We start from the raw sequence: 20,772 nt of genomic DNA on the forward strand, positions 1-20,772 counted from the left end.
TGGTTTACATACCACGGGGTCCTAACCCCACTAATTCTCCTCATTGGAGCGGAAACTGCTCACTACATACCCTGAGCCTCTCTATTGCTCCTAGAGCAACTATGACACAATCTAAATATCTCGATCTATTCTTAACATCGTCAGCCCTGGACCTGTAATACCTCACAAAAAGGCAAGGCCCCAGGAAAAGACCCTGAACACATGGTGCTAAACCCCTTTATACTGCTGCCACCTAGTGGACAAACCCTTTAATTTCTGTGGACCCAGGAAAAGGGACATAGCTGCCTGAGTTAAACTAAAGGACCATTAGGTGTCCTATTATAATGGGGAGACTGCCTGAGTTAAAAGTACCCAAACCTCAGGGTCCCTACATAAGCATGAAACACATTATTCTAATAGCCAGAGGTCCATGTAGATTTTAATGAACATATTATAATGAAATTGTTCAACCTTTAATTCCTGCAAAAGTATGTCTATGAAGGTTTTCATTCGTTCAGGTCATGGAATAGCTAGTAGAAGTAATGCTAGAGCAAATGGACTTGAGTAATCATCGAAAATGTTTCACTACTCATCCGTTCAACTGGTACGGGAAGTCCCTGGCATCTAAACTCTTCCAACTATCCAGAGAGGTGACAAATGAAACTCGCAGAGCTTGTGATAGTCACTGTGAAAAGTTTTACGTTTTTAAACTTTTCTAAACATGACTCTATATCCGTGGCTGATTTCAATTGAACTGTGGAAAGAAAGAATTGAATAATATTATTATTAGGAAAGATAACATTGCAGCCCGGGGAATGAGTCACTGGCAGAGGAGGAACCTGACATTTTTCTTTGATGGAGATTTATAAAGTACAATAAAATCGCAGGTGAAAATAGGAAGAGTCTCAATGTTTTGTCATTTTTAACAGGTCCATGGTTTCCACCCAGAATGCAGAATGAAGCTGGTCCTCAAGCAGCAGGAGATGAACTGTATGGCCAAGCTGAAAGCACAGGGAACAGAAATGTCCTCACAAAAAGGTTGGAGTCAACACAATTTATTGTATGTTTGTTTAGATGCTGAGAATTTGTGTTGTGTAGTTTTAGTTGCCCTTTGTCAACCAATGGGGGAACAGAGTGTGCCGGGCTGCCGGCGCCTCATCTATCCTTGTGGAAGGAAAGAGTAAAGGAAGATTTCTTTCTACTGAACACCCACATTTTTATCCATTTATCCATTCCCAAAGGCAGGAGTGCTACCTGAATGACTTCTACTGCCCCTTAGTGCCTTAGTGATAAATAAATTACCCCTAATACCATTAAAGGATGGTTCACCTTTAAGTTAAGTTTTAGAATGTTATAAAATGACTAATTCTCAGCAGCATTCTAATTGGCCTTCATTTTTTCATAGTTTTTATATTATTTGCCTTCTTCCTCTGAAACTTTCCAGCTTTCAAATGGGGGTCACTGACTCCATCTAAAAACAAATGCTCTGTAAGGCTACATATTTAGGGGCCCATTTACTAAGGGTTGAAGTGAATTTTCGAATTCAAAAACTGCGAATTTCAAAGAATTTTTTTGGGTACTTCGACCATCGAATATGCCAAATTCGACTTTGACTCGAATTGAAAAAACAATGAATATTCGACCATGAGAAAATCGAAGTACTCTCTCGTTAAAAAACTTCGACTTCAACACTTCTCCACCTTAAACTTGCCGAATTGCTATGTTAGCCTATGGGGACCTCCTAGAACCTATAGGCAACATTTGGCTAAGTTGTTAGAAGTCAAAGTTTTTTTTTTGAAAATCGTTCGTTCGATCGATTAAATCATTAGAATCGAAGGATTTAATCGATCGATCGAACGAATTTACAGTACTTCCATCAAATATTCCCATATTCGATCAAAAAAAACTTTGACTTCGACTTCGAATATCGAACTACTACAATTCGATGGTCGAATTTTGAAGTTTTTTTCACTTCAAAATTCGACCCTTAGTAAATGTGCCCCTCATTGTTATTGATACTTTTTAGGGATGCACTGAATTCACTATTTTAGGATTCGGCCGAATCCCAAATCCTTTGTGAAAGATTCGGCCGAATACCAAACCGAATCCAATCCTTAATTTGCATATGTAAAAAAGGGAAAAAAGAGTGTAATTTTTTTGCTTCAGTCCTGCCAGGCACTTGGAATTGTCCGAATCTGAATCCTGCTGAAAAAAGCAGAATCTTGGCTGAATCCTGGATTCGGTGCATCCCTACTACTTTTTATTCCTCATCTTTCTATTCAGGCATCTCCTGTTCATATTCCAGTCTCTTATTCAAATCAGTGCATGGTTGCTAGGGGAATTTGGACCCTAGCAATCAGATTGCAGAAATTGCTGCAATAAAAAGCTAAATAACTCATAAAGCACATATAATTAAAAGTGAAAACCAACTGCAAATTGTCTCAGAATATCACTCTCTACATTATACTATACCACTACTATACTACCATATTATACATTATACTATACGGTTATTTGAAGGTGAACAACCTATTTAACACTTGGAAAAGATGGTGAATCCACTGCAAAAATCTCTGTAAATGCTGCCAATCTGTCGTTTACTATACAATTGCTGCAATGCAGACGCAGCTGTATGTACAGTTCAACACAAAAGCGTGTTACTACTGGCGGTTTTACAAGCGACATATACAGGTATAGGATCCATTATCCAGAAACCTGTTATCCAGAAAGCTTGGAAAGTCTCCCATAGACTCCATTTTATCCAAATAATCCAATTTTTTTTAAAAAAATTATATAACAAATAGACTCCATTTTATCAAAATAATCCAGAATTTTAAAAATGATTTCCTTTTTCCCTGTTATGATAAAACAGCATAGGTATGGGAACCTTATCCGGAAACCCATTATGCAGAAAGCTCTGAATTATGGAAAGGCCGTCTCCCATAAACTCCATTTTATCCAATAATTCCTTTTTCTCTGTAATAATAAAACAGTAGCTTGTACTTGATCCCAACTAAGATATAATTAATCCTTATTGGAAGCAAAACCAGCCTATTGGGTTTACGTGATTTTCTAGTAGACGTAAGGTAGGAAGATCCAACTTACAGAAAGATCTGTTATCCAGAAAACCGTAGGTCCATCCCAACATGGATAGCAGGTCCCATACCTGTACATATGACAGATACAAGGGGGATATACACATGCCACTGCTAAGGGATTACACTTTGCATGCTACTCATTACTTTGGTATTTACTGTAGTTCTGTACTTTCTATTTTCTGCTCATTTGCTAATGATGAAACAATTTCCAGCTTTCTGCATTTTCCTTATAAATAACGAATGGCCAGTAGTTACTGTTTTACTATAGGACAGGGGTCCCCAACCTTTTTTACCCGTGAGCCACATGCAAATGTAAAAAGAGTTGGGGAGCAACACAATCATGTAAAAGTCCCATGGGGTGCCAAACAAAGGCTGTGATTGGCTATTTGGTAGCCCCTATGTGGACTTGAAGCCTACAGGAGGCTCTACTTGGCACTATATATAGTCTTTATGCAATTAAAACTTGCCTCCAAGCCAAAAATTCAAAAATAAGCACCTGCTTTGAGGACACAGAGAGCAACATCCACGGGGTCGGAGAGCAACATGTTGCTCGCGAGCTACTGGTTGGGGATCACTGCTATAGGATATAGAAGGAAACAAAGTGTGGACAGATTTAATTAAGTCTTTGAACTTTAAAAAAACAAACAATAAAGCTATTTATCTGGAGGGTCGTGCAGATAATGGCTCATTAAAGCTGTTTGCTCTAAATGCCAGGTCTCCAGCCTTTAAATCTCAGCGTTTTAGCCTATGCAAAGTCGGGGAGTGAAAATAAGGGGGGCTGTTCAGGGGCTCGTCCATATAGCAGAGCTGCAGTAGGAGAGAGTAGAGACAGTTGGCAGTGCTGGGCTAAAAACGCTCTTTTTCCCACTTCTTTATTCTGTTCTGAGGCTAAATTATTATACATATTCCTTTTATTCTACTTTTTAAAATAGCGATTCCTGGTGTTATTCAGCGCCCGCTGTTAAGACTTAATAACATTTCTTTATTCAAATGTAAAATGACTCATAAATCATTGTTTGCCTGTCTGATTGAGGGACATGTCGTGTGTCAGGGTTCTTGTTCTGTATTTGCCTCACTACTCGCTCTTTCTTCAGTAACGGCTCAGCGGCATCTGCATTTTTTATTCTACAGCTACAAAGCTCTTCCAACGTGGGGGGCAACCAAGTCGGTTGCTTTATAAAAACGCCTAAAGCCGATGTCAGCAGGCAGTGTAGAACCCAGTAATATGGAATCCCCAAGTATTTGGTTTCTCTCTCCCTCTGTTCATTTTATTAGGGCCTTTAGTAGTTGTAGCTACTAGAGACCGTAATAAAATAAACAGTGGGAGAGAGGAGAGAGAGAAGAAAATAAAGAAATGAGATTAAAAGCAAAGAATCTAATCCTGAATAAGTAGACCTAACATTAGTATATTTAATCCAGGATCAAAAGCTAAAGGAACGGAAAGAAAAAGTCAAAATAATATGACTAACATCTCCCATGACTATCACAAAGGCCAAAGGGTTCATTTACCATCGCAAGTGCCGTCAGTTGCACGTTAAACCCCGTCCATTGAAGGTATTTGCCTCAAAATGATCTCTTTGCAATCACGTATAGTTGTCAAAATCATGTCAATGGCGCTTACAGTCTTTAATGACCCCCTCGAGACTAAAGGGGTCATTTAAAGGGGGTTGTTCACCTTTGAGTAAACTTATAGTATGATGTGAATGAGGTGAACTGAATTTTTTGAGTTATTATATTGTAAAATCGTGGATGGGAGTACCATTGGGTTAGTTTTATAGAAATTATGAGAAAAATTTGAGTTTTAGTAAATAAAACCCTTAGTATGACGTAGAGGGGGATATTGAGTTATTAAGCTTTTTATTTAGCAGCTCTCCAGTTTGCAATTTCAGCCATCTGATTGCTAGGCTCCAAATTAACCATGCCTTGATTTGAATCAACGGAACAGGAACAGGAAAGGCCTGAATAGAAAGAGGAGTAATGAAAAGTAGCAATAACAATACATTTGTAGCCTTTCAGAGCATTAAATGAAGTCAGTGACTCCCATTTGAAAGCTGGAAAGAGAAGAAATAATTAAAAAAAACAATACAAAACAAACAATGAAGACCAATTGAAAAGTTGTTTAGAATTGGTCATTCTATAACATACAAAAAATTTACTTTAAAGTGAGCCACCCCTTTAAAGGGGTTGTTCACCTTTGAGTTAACTTTTAGTATGATGTAGAGAGTGATATTCTGAGACAATTTGCAATCGGTTTTCATTTTTTATTATTTGTGGGTTTTGAGTTATTTAGCTTTTTATTTCACAGTTCGCCAGTCTGCTATTTCTGCAATCTGGTTACTAGGGTCCAAGTTACCCTAGCAACCATACACCGATTTGAATAAGAGACTGGGATATGAATAGGAGAGGCCTGAATCGAAAGACGATTAATAAAAAGTAGCAATAATGATAAATAATTATTACTACATCAGAGACAATCTGATATCTGTACTAGCTGGAGCCACGTCGTCTTGTCTCTCTATATATTTGTATACTGCTGAGATGACAATAAAGTTTACTTTGACTTTTGAAATGTGTAGCCTTACAGAGCATTTGTTTTTAGATGGGGGTCAGTGGCCTCCATTTAAAAGCTGGAAAGAGTCAGGCAAATCATTTAAAAACTATACAAAATAAATAATGAAGACAAATTGAAAATTTGCTCAGAATTGATCATTCTATAACAGGGGTCACCAACCTTTTTCACCTGTGAGCAACATTCAGATGTAAAAAGAGTTGGGGAGCAACACAAGCATGAAAAATGTTCCTGGGTGGTGCCAAATAAGGGTTGTGATTGGCTATTGGTAGCCCCTATGTGGACTGGCAGCTTACATATGGGTCTGTAAGGCAGTAAACATGGTTTTTATGCAACCAAAACTTGACTCCAAGCCTGGAATTCAAATATAAGCACCTGCTTTGAGATCACTGAGAGCAACATCCAAGGGTTTGGTGAGCAACATGTTGCTTACGAGCTACTGGTTGGGGATCACTGTTCTATAACATACTAAAAGTTGACTTAAAGGTGAACCACCCATTTAAGTCACAATTTAGCTCCAAATGACTGGGAGGTGCCACTTTCTTAGGCTAACCTGGGACCAAGATTTGTTCTACTTTTGTACTGACTACTATCAAAAATAGTGTGTGATTTATATCTGCTATCTTTAATTGAGACCAGAAATGTGTATAAATTATCTGTAGCATTTTGCCACCATTTTAATGGTTCTTCCCAGTGACTCTCTGCACTGGACCTTCAGTCAGAGCAGGGGATCATTGGAGGAACACACAAAACGCTGGTGGCGCTCTCTGCCGAATTGTTATTTTAAAGAAGAACAGCAATGGCTTGTACTACTCTATGGGGGTTATTTATCAAAATCTGAAAGTATCTGAGTATTTTTCCCCCTTATTTATCAATACATTTTTCCGAAAATTTCCTCTGCAGGAAAAAAATCGTGATAGAATTCGACTCATAGTTACATAGTTCAACCCCTCCAAATGAAAACCCAGCATCCATACACACCCCTCCCTACTTTTAATTAAATTCTATATACCCATATCTATACTAACTATAGAGTTTAGTATCACAATAGCCTTTGATATTATGTCTGTCCAAAAAATCATCCAAGCCATTCTTATAGTCATTAACTGAATCAGCATCACAACATCACCCGGCAGTGCATTCCACAACCTCACTCGTATGAGTTTTTAGGATTTAACACCCACAAACTCAGATTTTTTCGTATTTTTGCCTGAAAATCTTCGGATTAATGCACAAAACTCAGCGCAGATCAGGATATCTTCGCGACTTCTCCCACTGACTTTTATTTGGACTTGTAACATCCTACCGGGGTTTAATAAAATTCGAGTTTTTCTTTTCCACTAAAAATTCAGATTTTATATAAAAAAAAACTCGGACATTCGGACTTTAATAAATAACCCCCAATGTGTGTGGCTCCTGATTTCCTCCCACAAGGTCCCTGAAATTCTCCTACTGGAATGCCAGGCAACTAGTTAAAAACAAAATGAACAGGTTGTATATGTCAATGGGGGAGATGTTAGAGCTAAAATATAAGGGATTTCAGAAGAAGAAAATATTATTCCATTGAACACAAGCCCATATATCAGGGATGTGAGGCTGGCAGCCCTCCAGCTGCAGGGATCATGCATCTGCTTATATTTGGGATTTGTTCTGCTTTCAGCAGCTGCAGGATGAGAAGTCGGACACTGTTGATTGATACCATGGATCTATATGGTTTAGACATTTCCTGAAATAAAATCTGTTTCACATAAACTCTCCCCCCCCTATATCTACTTTATCTGCTGTCTTAAGCAGGGATAAAATGTTATTATAGCAAAATAACGTCTCCTGGCAGCTCGATTTCATTATAGATGAATAGACATATTTTAACTTTGGTTTTATTCTATGACTGATTGCCTGATTTTCTTGTTTGTTTTAGAGAAGGAAAAGAGATTTAGCCACTACATGATTAAATATGCAGGAGCACGGCAGGCTGATTGGGCCTCATTACCTTTGGGGAGTGTTGGCATCAGCTCCATTTATTTCATGTTGACATTACTTTCAGCCCATACAGTAGCCATCATTTCTGTGTCCTTTGATGGAGCAGTTGCCCCAAGATCCCACATTCACAGTCGTCCTAGACCCTGTTCTAGAGACCTACGCACGCCTGTTTTTGCAGAACCTTGCCCAACCTGTACCCGCCTGCCCGTATCCCAACCCGAACCTGCTTAACCGCATTCTTTACCCCACTAAGTTAAACCCGCCCCAATGTAAGAGGTGCGGAACCCAGAAGTGACATCACTGAACCAGGAATTGACGCCACTCTGCAGAGCGTTTTCACCCAGAGATGTTACTGTTTGTTTTCCAAATGGCTGCTTACAATCTACATCTAAAGGACGCCCCTGGGCAACCCGCACGGTCAGGACATGGAGGACATTCAGACCAGGTCCCAACCGCTTTGGAGTATTCCACGGGTATCTGATCCACTGCAGGACTCTGCCCCATTTCTGACTCTTTATGTCATATTAACAAATATGAGTCCAAAAGTCCATCCAGCATCCCAGTTTGCTCCCTGTAGAACCCTCCCTGTCACGACCGGCACCCGATACCAGAACAAATGCCAAGCACCCTGGTCTCGGCTCGGCTTCACCAGTAGTGTGACCACTGTTGGGCTTCGGGAGGAGCCCTCAGCTTACTTGGGTGCCACCTGGACTTAACGAGGGGTGCAAGGCAAGATGTTCTGGCTGGCAAAGGGGCACGGCAGTTAGCAGAGTCTTTTGGGCCGAAGGTCACGGTACAAATGGAGCAGGCAAGAGAATCGTCAGACAAGCAGAGTCGAGGCAGGCGGATATCAGAATCGTCAGGCAGGCAAGGGTCAAACCGGGTTGTCAATCAAGGGGTTAAGCAGGAAGAGTTGTCGTAGGCAGGCAAGGGTCAGGATACAGATTTCAGAATAGTCAGGATACAGGCAAGGTCAAACACGGATAATCAGACAGACGATATACAGATCAGATGCACAAGGCTCAGGAAACCACTAGAAACAAGTTCTATCACGGGCACTGGCTGGGAGTATGAATGGGCCTTAAATACTTTCAAATTTCGCGCCAAAACGTGCGCCAATGCGCGCTGGCGTAATCACGCCAGTGCGCCTGTACCTTAAAGAGGCGTGCAGGCGCGCCCTAGGAAACCAAGATGGCGCCGGCGCTGGAGACAGGAGAAGGAGCGCGGCAGCGTGGCGGCCGTCCACGCCGCCGCACCACTAGACCACCAGGTAATTTTATTACACTCCCATACTGGCCACTTGCGTGCATGAGTGGCCATAACCAGAATCCAATATCTGCTATGACAATTCTAAAAGTAGCTATCATAAACACATACAAAGAAATATTTTGTGCACATTTCATACATTATATATAATCTACCTATACTATTGGCTAGTGGAACAGTTTATTTTTAAAAAAAATATATTATGACTATAACATAGTACAAAGCAGGACTGCCTTCATAAATTATAGGGCCCCTACACCTACATCCAAACATGCCCCAGATCCAACTATTTCTCAATCCACCACTATAATGAGCCTCTTGATGGGACCCTGCCCCTTTCTGATGGGGCCCGGCGCAGTGATTTTGCTATAGATGTCCTCGTATATGAAATATTCTGTATTTTGTGTTATACCCTTAAATGGACCAATATAATAGATTTCTTGAATTTTACTTAATGTAGGGTATTAACAGTTTACAGTGGGTAACCAAGACAACAGGGGTCATTTATCAAGCTTAGCATCTGAATGACACAAGTTAGGGAATGAGTAAGGGGTGGGAGGGGGAAGCCTATGTGATCTAGAAATATCTGCATCTGTGCATCGGAAATTGGCTCATGATTTAATGAGCTCATTCTGTATGTATAATCTTTCAAATTAATATAATGTAGAATGTATTTTTATCCAATGGGTATTTGCATTATTAAATAGTATTTTCCCCGCACAGCCTGTTCCTATTCATTGTAACATATTACAGCAATCTGCGGATCAGTCACATCCATGTAAAATATGGCACACTCCTGTAACATTCCAAGATATATATATGAGTTTCCCTCTGGCCTGGCAAGCTAGGTTACATAATAGCCGAAGTGTTATATTTTCAGAGCAATCTGTGCCTTGCTTTTGTAAATGTCAGATGTGCAGCTGGATTCAGGGTGACTGGTACAGAAGGAGCAAATGAATCATTTCTGAGCTACAAAAGTCATAAAACTGTCATGCAGGCGAAGTCAAAGGGAGTGCAGTTGCAGCAGGATTCAGAGGAGTCAACTTCCTCGACCCCATAAATATAAAGTTTGCAGGTCAAGCAGGTTAAAGAAAACAAAAATACCCTCAAAATGACAGATTTCTACTTTAAAGGGATTCTGTGATTCATGATTTTTATGATGTAGTTTTTATTTCTTAATGACACTGTTTACACTGCAAATAATTCACTCTACAATATAAAATTTAAATCCTGAACCAGCAAGTATATTATTTATTAGTTGTAATATTGGTGTGTAGGTGCATCTCAGGTCATTTTGCCTGGTCATGTGCTTTCAGAAAGAGCCAGCACTTTAGGATGGAACTGCTTTCTGGCTGTTGTTTCTCCTACTCAATGTAACTGAATGCGTCTCAGTGGGACCTGGATTTTAGTATTGAGTGCTGTTCTTAGATCTACCAGGGAGCTGTTATCTTGTGTTACGGAGCTGCTATCTGGTTACCTTACCTTTGTTCTGTTGTTAGGCTGCTGGGGGGAAAGGGAGGGGGTGATATCACTCCAACTTGCAGAACAGCAGTAAAGAGTGACTGAAGTTTATCAGAGCACAAGTCACATGACTGGAGACAGCTGGGAAACTGACAATATGTCTAGGTCAGATTTCAAAATTAAATATAAAAACGAATTTCAGTGCAGAATTCTGCTGGAGCAGCACCATTAACTGATGCCTTTTTCCCATGACAGTATCCCTTTAAAGATCAACCAACCTGCTGGTACAAAATCTCTACGAAAGTGAAGAATCAGTCTCCAAATGTCTTCTCCCTGTATATATTTATCTCCCTGCTGTTGGTAAACACATCTTTGATGCTGGTAACTCCATCAGTGGGCACTGAGCCCCTTACTCATCTGCACCCACAGAGTGGGCAAAGACCATGTGATGTGGGACAATGTTGAGGCATGGATCTTAGCTGTCCAAATACTACTGGGCATCTGGGGAGGTGCAGTAGCCTTCTGAAATTCCCCAAGCAAAAAGTCCCAATCCGAAAATCCAGCATCTCAGACCTGTCAAGGACGGGAGTTTGGTTGATTTAGTTTTATTCAAATTATTAGAAAAAATTCGAGTTTTAGTAAATAACCCCCCTTAGTATGACATAGAGAGTGATATTCTAAGACAATTTGCAATTGATTTTTATTTTTATTATTTGTTTTTTTTTAGTTATTTGGCTTTTTGTCCAGCAGCTCCGCACTTTGCAGTTTCAGCAATCTGAAAATTACCCTAGTAACCATGCATTGATATGAATAAGAGACTGGAATATGAATAGGAGAGACTTGGATAGAAAGAGGAGTAATTAAAAGTAGCAATAACAATAAATGTGTAGCCTTACAAAGCATTTGTTTTTTGGATGGGGTCTATGAGCCCCATTTGAAAGCTGGAAAGAGTCAGAAGAAGAAGGCAAATAATAAAAACAATAAAAAAAATAATGAAGACCAATTGAAAAGTTGCTTAGAATTAGCCTTTCTATAACACATTAAAAGTTAACTTCAAGGCGAACTACCCCTTTTTAAATTGAACTTCATTTTTTTGGTTTGATTTTTATGGTTTTTGAATTAGAAGACCTTCTGTTCTGACACTTTCTAGCCCAAAACTAAAGAATTTTTTTTGTGGTTGCTATGGATGCTGACCCAGTCAAACAAGGAACACAATCGCAAGTGGAACATTATTGTTATTCTTCTTTTAGTGCAATGGTGCATGAAATGAGTACAAATAAAGAGTAATCTTTTGGGGTGCAGAATGGGATGACTGCTCTAGATCCTGCTCATATTTCTTCCAGCCATATTGAGTGCACCCAGCAAACCAGAATGAATGGCTAATAACACAGCTGCATGTTTCATACTGTTGACAGGGTGCATTGGAGTTTGGGATAACATCACGTGTTGGGACACAGCTCGGCATGGGGAGAAAGTCACCCAGAACTGCCCCGTTGTGCTGCGGTACAATTCCGGGAAGAAAGGTAATGTATTAAGTGTGTACTACTGTGATGTCACTGAATGGCAATATGTGCAATATGTACAATATATGCCCCAATAGCAACCAATTGGATCTTTGGTTTCATTTTGAAATTTGTAGTAAATGGACCAAAACTAACTGGTTGCAGCATCTAGGTAATTAGACCAGCCTGCTACGCCAATAACATTATTATTATTATTATTAATAAAGGGATGGTTCACCTTTAAGTTAACTTTTAGTATGTTATAGAACGGCCAGTTCTAAGCAACTTTTCAGTTGGTCTTCATTTTATAGTTTTCAAATAATTTTTTATTTATTTGCCTTCTTCTGGCTTCCAAATGGGAGTCACTGACCCCATCTAAAAAACGAATTTTCTGTAAGGCTACAAATCTATTTTTATTGCTACTTTTTATTACTCATCTTTCTATGCAAGCCTCTCCTATTCATATTCCAGTCTCTTATTCAAATCAATGCATGGTTGTTAGGGCAATTTGGACCCTAGCAACCAGATTGCTGAATTTGCAAACTGGAGAGCTGCTGAATAAAAAGCTTGAATTAATCGGAACACGAAAAAAACTATAAAATGAAGCGAAAACCCAATTCGTCTGTTTTTTTCAGACTTTTTTTGCCTAAAAACCCAGATTTTTTCAGATTATTGGGCTAAACCAAGCGCAAACCATGATATCTTCAAATTGGGATAGGTGCCTCTCCCATTGACTTACTGTATACAGGATCTCGACAGGTCTGAGATGGAGGATTTTTGGATTCGGACTTTATGCAGCATTTGGGTATAAAAAATCTAAAAATTAGAGATTTTGCCCCAAAAATCCAGAACAGATAAATTTGAGTTTTAGTAAATACACCCCTTATTGCTTTTTTTTTATTACTCATCTTTCTATTTTATTTAAAAAAAACAAGGGCTGTCCCCTGGGATCGAACGATTCCCTGTGCAAACAAACTATTCTTCTTAGGTTATATGAGCCAATTAACAGACAGAGTTGTGTCTTTTGCTTCCACACTTCTTCCTGTTACAGTTAGAGCTGCAGTATTTCTGGTCAGGTGATCTCTGAGGCAGCACAGAGACCATCACAAAATGGTGGCTCAAGGCAAGAGATGTAAAAGGCCAAAATTTACTTAAATATATAGACCAGTTTGGTAAGATTCTTTAATATGCCACTTAATTTGATATAAACTATCTGTTGCTTAAGTGTTCATTTTGGGTTTATAGTTCTACTTTAACTGAAAGGTGAACAACCGCTTTAACAGATATGTGTAAAGCCCAACATGTTCCATGCAGAAAGTAACAATATTAGAAAAGGTTAATACCTTCCAGCTCAAGTAAAGCTCTGATTGCCTCAACCTTACCAAAGCTGCCATTGTCGCTCAGGCTGACTGGCCATAATTAACTCTATAGCCTCCTATAGTCCTATTATTCTGTTATAATACCCTGTTATAATACCCTAAGGAGCAGCCAAGGTCTACCAGCCCAAGCAGTATACAGTCTGATATTATTAGAGGCCTCACTAGGTTGGTCTGTAAATATACAGCACATACAACATATTCATCAAAGGGTTATAGGGTAGAATTTTTGATATGAAGCAAAACAAAAGTGGTGTATAAATATTGGCTAAGATGATAATCACAGCAAGCTTTTAGAACATTTCAGTTCTTTCTTCAAAGCTGTGTGACTTCTTCCTTTCACCCATTGATAAATAGGTTCTTTAAAAATCCTATAGAACTGAATAGAGAGTGGAGGAATGTCTCCCTGGCAGCTCTAAATTCACTTTTTGGTAAATTTCCCCCGTAGTGTGTTGTACACAGCCCTAGCCTAAGAATCTATAAAAATTGTTTTTTTATATTTTATTTGGTAATGTTTTTGAGTTATTACTTTTTTCTATTCTGCCTCTTTCCAGCCGGAAACCGAAAGTCCCAGCCGTCTGTCTGGGGCAATGAAACCGGCAACCAAAAACAGATCAGCTATAAGGCTTCAATAATATTATTATTGTCTATTACCTGTTTGTTGCTTTCCCTAGTAACATTAAGAGTAGAATTGTGTGTTTTTAGCTCCATGTTTGACTCTTTTAATGTAGGGGGCTCAGTTACTCTCTAGCTATATTACTTGACAAATTAAAAAAAATAATAATAATTCAAATGTGTTCCCACAGGAAATATAAGCAGAACATGCACAAGGAGGGGCTGGACTGATATATATCCTGACATTTTTGATGCCTGTGGCTACAATGAAAATTCAACATTGAAGGTAGGGTCATATTGGGCATAGTGACCAATGTTTTTGAGAATTGTGGACATTTAAAACCTTATACTGTATGTATATATGTAAAAAGATGTTTAAGAGGACATGCAGCATGTAAAGAGATCATCATCATGGACAACTTCTACTGTTGGTCATATCAAGCATCTAGAAAAGGACTAACTAGCTTCTGCACAGATGTCTTCAACTTTATTATTCATGTGTGACAATGAACAAGATGGTTTGCATGGCCTATTTGACTTTGTCTGCTAATAGAGAGATGGAATAGATGGACGGGTATAGGCAAGCATGAGATTGGCCATACCTTATAATATTATGAATTAATGGAATTGTTGAGTATAAAAATAAAACTGATTAAATAGATAGGCTGTGCAAAATAAAACCATTTTCAATATAGTTAGTTAGCCAAAAATGTAATGTATAAAGGAGTGACTGGATGTTTAATATAATAGCCAGAACACTACTTCCTGCTTTTCAGCTCTCTTGGTTTCCACTGATTTGTTACCAGGCAGTAACCAATGAGCAACTTGATGGGGGGCCACATGGGTCATAACTGTTTGTTTTTGAATCTGAGCTGAATGCTGAGAATCAATTGCAAACTCAATGAACAGTTATGTCCCATGTGGCCCTCCTTATAGTCACTGACTAACTAGAGTTAGAGAGCTGCAAATCAAGACGTAGTAGTGTTCTGTTATGTTAGACATCCAGTCACTCCAGCCTTTATACATTACATTTTTGCCTAACTAACTATATAAGAAACTAGGGATGCACCAAATCCAGGATTCAATTCGGGATTTGGCCAGGATTCTGCCTTTTTCAGAAGGATTCAGATTCGGCCTAATACCTGTGCCTGGCCAAACCAAATCTGAATCCTAATTTGAATATTTAAATTAGGGGCAGGCAAGGAAATCACATTACTTTTCATCACAAAAGAAGATTTTTTTCCCACTTTTTCCTTTCCTGCCCCTAATTTGCATATGCAAATTAGGATTTGGATTCGATTACATTTTCGGCCAAATCTTTCACAAAGGATTCAGTGATTCAGTGGAATCATCAAATAGTGGATTCGGTGCATCCCTAGTAGAAACATTTTTTATTTTGCACAGCCTATTTACCCGATTGCCATTTTGGGGTCAGGAAGGAATTTTTCCCCCTCTGAGGCAAATTGGGAGAGGCTTCAGATGGGACTTTTTGCCTTCCTCTGGATCAACTGGCAGTTAGCCAGGTTATATATGTAGACTTAAAAGGTTGAACTTGATGGACGTGATTCTTTTTTCAACCTAAATTACTATGTTACTATGTTACCCGGTTTTTATTTTTACTCAACTGTTCCTTTAAGAGGAGGTCACAACATGCCTTGTATCTCACAAAGCTCAGAAAACCTTTTTGCCTCCATGGTCATTCCTCCAAGCTTGGATGAAATGCAGATATTGTTTAAGTGGTTGAGTTTTTATAATATCAGGACTTCTTCCCCACCCTAGTTGTTCTCTATGCCTTTTGAGCCAGGGCTGTGTAAATAATTTAGGTGCTAAGTGTGGAAGGATCTGATGTTGCAGGAGCTGGTGTTCAGCAGATTTTGTGAATGTTCAAACACTTTAGGACTGATTTATCAATCAGTCAATTATCAATTTATCAATTAGGTCAATTGTTAGAGTTTTTCTTACCTTGAATGAACTCAAATGACCTTGAATGATCTCGAAACTCGAATTATATCTTATTTAAGAAAAAACATGAACGTCTAAAATTCTAACGAATGTTACCGACCTGAAAACTGGAATCAAAATCAAATTGAATGCGAGTCGAATTTGAATCAATTTCGAATTGGATTCAAATTGAGTTCGAATCAAATCTGTATCAAGTTTGAATTGAAATCAAACCAAGTTTGAATCGAATTTGAATCAAGTTTGAATTGAATTCAATTTGAGTTTGAATCGAATTCTAATCGAGTTTTTCTCAGAAAAAACTTGAATTGTCAGGAAGGCTATTAACTTCTTCAAATAAGTCAGCGGACCTCTGCCATTGACTTCTGCATGAACTCGGCAGGTTTTAGGTGACAACCTATCGAATTTGAGTTACTTCCAGGGTAGGGGGTTGATAAATCTTGGATTCAAATTTGAATTTACCGTTCAAATCTTAGTAAATCTGCCTCCTTGAGTGTATCAAGCAGTCTCCTACCACCTTCTAACCAGTAGAATTGTTCCATTTGTTATGATACTTTTGGTTTTACTGGCCAGCAGACCCCAAGAGAGAGAGAACATACCCCCATCAGTGTCTCACTACTACATGCAGAATGTGGGTTGTAGTTAATTCAGTCTCTTATTATATAACCACACCTAGAACCAAGCAAGATTTCAAACAGGTTTGGCAAGTGAGTTGTACAGCTCACAGCGGGTATCAGCGGAAGATAAACTCAATACTATGATAATAGCAGCCAATGATATGTAGAGTCTTTATAATAGATAAAGTTTGTCTGTTCAGTAGATTACAACTAATATTACTCTGCTTATAAATATTCAACAGCAGCCAGAAAGCTCTGGTTGAATTGTGCTCCCCTTTCTCCTTCTTATCCAAGAAAAGATTTTGATTTACAACTGTACATATTATTCCTTGCTTTCTATGGATAACAAGCTTCACATCTTTGTTTATACATGTGCCTGTGTATAACAATAATAACACGTCTATGTGCAATTCCTTGTAACGCTCCCATATTCAATTGAGGCTTTTGTCTAGAGAGGTCTGTGAATAGCTTTACAGAAATAAAAGCATCCCCGCATCCGACACACTTCAAGAGAAATGTATTTAATATATCCCTAGAAATGCAAAGGGAATGAAGCCTGTGAAATTGCTAGCATTAGCTAATATCATTATATATGGCTCCCTATGTAATGTCAAGAAGGAAGCGAGCGTTTGCAAGGAGTCAATAATTGCCTTTTTTTTCTGGAAATGTTCTGAAGGAATAAATGGAACAAAATGGAGTGTTTTAAGGCTAAAAAACTAGAGAATTTTTCTTATAGCTGCAATTCAACAAAGGACATTCTTTAAGAAAAATGACCAAAAAAAAAAAAATAGTTGAAAGGCTGTCTGAGGTCATAATAAGGACAGAGTACTTCAAATTGGCTGATTTGTTTTAAGTGGACTACAAATGGTCAGCCATTTTTCCTATTCAATCCATTTATTTTTTGAAAGAACAAAGCTCTCCGATGTTAAAAAAAAGGTATATTCAATAGTTTTTTTTTTTGCACTGGTTTTTTTTCTTTACCCTATTTCAGCTTACTTTTACCCATTTATATATTTTAACTAGACCCATTGGGGTAAATTTACTTACCTCCAAAATTGCGCCAGCGACGGCTTCACTGACATCGCAACATTTCAGCAGGCGTAGATTCGCCAGGACAACGCTAATTCACGAAAATCTAAAGTTGCGTCCAGGGTACTGAACGATTGTGAAGTTGCGATAGCGATAATGCGATAAACAGTTCGAAGTTGCGCTAGCGATGGCTAATTTGCATACGGCGTGAAGTTAAGTACAATGTACGTATATGTTGCAGCAAATACATTACATTACACAAGTCCAGGGAACATTAATAAAATAGAGTTGTTATATTGCCCTACACATGTGCCCAGTGTATAGTTTAGGTGCCATATGTTAGGAAATGTAGCGGGAAAGGAGGGTACCCCAAAAAAATTTACGATCTTTTTCAGCCTATCACCCTGTAAAAAGTAAAAGACGCCAGCGTTTTTCAACTATTTTTTAACAAACTACTATCTACTCTATTGCACTTCGCCTGGTCTGAGCTGGCGAAGTAAACTCTAGCGCAAGAGGTAACGTTCAGAAAAATTTGCATCTTAGTGAATTAGCATAGTTACGTCCCTTCGCCAGAGTGCAAATTCACCTGGTGTTAGGGAGCGAAGTACCGCTAGAGTCTATCTGCTTCGCTAGCGAATTTACGCCAGGGACCCTGAGTAAATCGGCGAAGTGGCAAAATGACATCACGCTGGCGAATTTCTGGGTGTTTTTTGGCCGAATAGGTCAGTTTTTGATCGAATAGGTCTGTTTTCCGATCGAATTCGGATTTTCCAAAAAAACCTTAGATTTTTCAAAGTCCACCAATTTGCTCCAAATAGGTTCTAGGAGGTCCCCCATAGGCTAAAACAGCAATTCAGCAGGTTTTAGATGGTGAATGGTCGAAGTCGATTTTTTAAAGAGACAGTACATTATAAATTTAGATATTTGAATTTTCGCATTTTTTTTCTAATCAAATCTGGACTATTCCCTAGTTGAAGTACACAAAATTTGCTCGGAATTCCAGTTTTTTTAATTTGAATTTTCACTTTGACCTTTGATAAATCTACCCCTAAATGTGACTCCCAGGAGGCACATTTATCAAATGTCGAAATTCAAATTCATGTGAATTTTTAAATACTCACCTAAATTCCCATAAATTCGAAATTCGAGCAATCGCAATATATTTAAAAAATCGAATTTTTCAAACTCGGATGAATTAAATCGACCTGAGAACTCGAATCAAATTCGATTTGAATGTAAAATATTCAAATTAAGTTTTTCCTCTGAAAAAAATTTGAATGTCAGGAAGGCTGCAGTCATCTCCAAATTGGTCCCTGGACCTCTCCCATTGACTTAAACAGCAATTTGGCAGGTTTTAGGTGGCGAATAGTCAAATTTGAGTTCTTAAAGGGCCAGAGTATGATAAATCATAGCAACATGTTGCTCACGAGCCACTGGTTGGGGAAGACTGGGATAGATAAATGACTCCGGTGTCAGTAGATAAGAACATTTTTTTTAGCCCTTAGCAACCAGTGGGCACAAATTAATTCATATTTTTCCCCCTTGATCTTCTTTAAAATGTAAAGATTTAACCAAAACACACAAATGATGATGATCTGGTATTTACAGCACAAAATCTAACTTCTAATGTTTGTGTATTAAAGCCTTTCAAGAATGAAAGTGAAAACGTACTTATGAGCTGTTGCTTTCACTAATTGCAGCTAAACAATGTAGTTCCTCTAGCAACGAGCATTGCAGAGAGAAGGCAAGAGAATACGGCCTGGAGAGAAGGGAAAGAGTGACTCACCGGAATCTATGTTAAGAAGCCAGATTGCTTTTGTTCATGAAAAATCAGAATGTTAAGTGTGTCCCTGCTAAAACCTGTTCTAGTCACTAAGTAACATTTTCTGGGCAGACATTTTAATAATGGAAGGATAGAGTTGGTGGAGAGAACAAAACATTACTGAACGAGTAGCGCTCGCTTGATGCCAGTGCACTCGCTGATGTCTGTACAAAAGAGAAAAGTTCCATTGATTAAAGAGAGGCTGTAGTTTCCATTCTCTGTTTAAAGGTAAAGCAAAGATTTTGGTACCAGCGTAATCGTTTCAAACTTCTTCCAGCTGTAGATTCCCGGAGTTTGTGTCACACTCCCAAAGTGATCAAAAGTAATTGTAGATGGAATAAACAGCTTCAAAGGCAGTGATTTCAAACTGCAAGTGCTTTCTTTATTTAGCAGTGTAGAACACTACGGGGCAAATTCACTAAGATTCGTAGTTGCGCCAGGCGTAACTTCACCGCACTTCGCTGTACTTCGCCACACTTCGCCAGGCGTAGTTTTGCCAGCGCTCCACAAATTCACTAAAATCCGAAGTTGCGCTCAGGGGTAGCGTAAGGTTGCGAAGTTGCGCTAGCGTTGATTCACTAAGCAAAGCGAAGTTACGCTAGCGATGGTTAATTTGCATACAGCGCCAAATTCATATTTCAATGGAGGAATACGTAGAATCACTACAAATGCCTGGGAAACCTTCAAAACATCAAATAAAATTTTTTTTTTGCCCTACACATGTGCCCACTGTATAGTTAAGTTGCCATGAGTTAGGAAATGTAGGGGGAAAGGAGGGGAGCCCCAAAAAATTTTTCGATCTTTTTCAGCCTATCACCCATAATATAGAAAAAACGCCAGCGTTTTTTGGGACTTAGAAAAAATTTGAACTTTTTTTGAAGCAATCCCTATCTACTCTATTGTGCTTCGCCTGGTCTGAGGTGGCGAAAGAAGTCTGGCGTAAAAGGTAGCGTTCAGTACAATGCGCGCGTTAGTGAGTTACGTCCGTTGCGCAAATTCGCCAGGCGTAAGGGTGCGAAGTAACACTAGCGAATTTACGCCAGCGTTCGTTAGTGAATTTGCGAAGTAACGAAAATGACCAATGCTAGCGAATTGACGCTAGCGTTAGGTGCTTTGGCGCTTAGTGAATTTGCCCCTACATGTTTCGGGTCAGAGCCTTTTTTCAAGTGTACAAAGTGCAAGGGATTATGGGATTATATACCCTCCTCCTTCCTTCCAGGAACCTCCCCCAATTAACCCATTGTAAGTGATGTTCAATGGTATGGTGGAAAAATACAAAATAGAAAAAATACATAATAGAAAAAGTTCATTCATTGTAAATGTTAGAAGCAAGAGTTCATTTTTAAAGTCCCGTTAGAGTTCATATCAAGGAAATTGCCGCAGCCTATCCCTGGTCGCACAATACAAAATCATAAGTACTGCAAGAATAATGCCTACTTAAAGGTTAACAAGAAGCATGTAGATGCCATTCAACAATTTAAACAACATTTTAAAGCAAT

General features: G+C 38.8%; 1 protein-coding gene across 2 annotated transcripts in view; it reads left to right on the top strand.

Moving 5' to 3' along the window:
* vipr2.L (vasoactive intestinal peptide receptor 2 L homeolog) overlaps positions 1-20,772 on the top strand; it is a 62,719-nt gene that overhangs the window by 10,383 nt on the left and 31,564 nt on the right. For both annotated transcript variants that reach the window (XM_041565804.1, XM_018266959.2), the window contains exons 2-4: positions 909-1,017; positions 11,769-11,876; positions 14,038-14,132. In XM_041565804.1, coding sequence (XP_041421738.1) covers positions 909-1,017; positions 11,769-11,876; positions 14,038-14,132 — 312 coding nt within the window. The remainder of the gene's footprint in view (positions 1-908; positions 1,018-11,768; positions 11,877-14,037; positions 14,133-20,772) is intronic.

Source organism: Xenopus laevis, chromosome 6L (assembly GCF_017654675.1).
Source record: "Xenopus laevis strain J_2021 chromosome 6L, Xenopus_laevis_v10.1, whole genome shotgun sequence".
Classification (NCBI taxonomy): Eukaryota; Metazoa; Chordata; class Amphibia; order Anura; family Pipidae; genus Xenopus; species Xenopus laevis.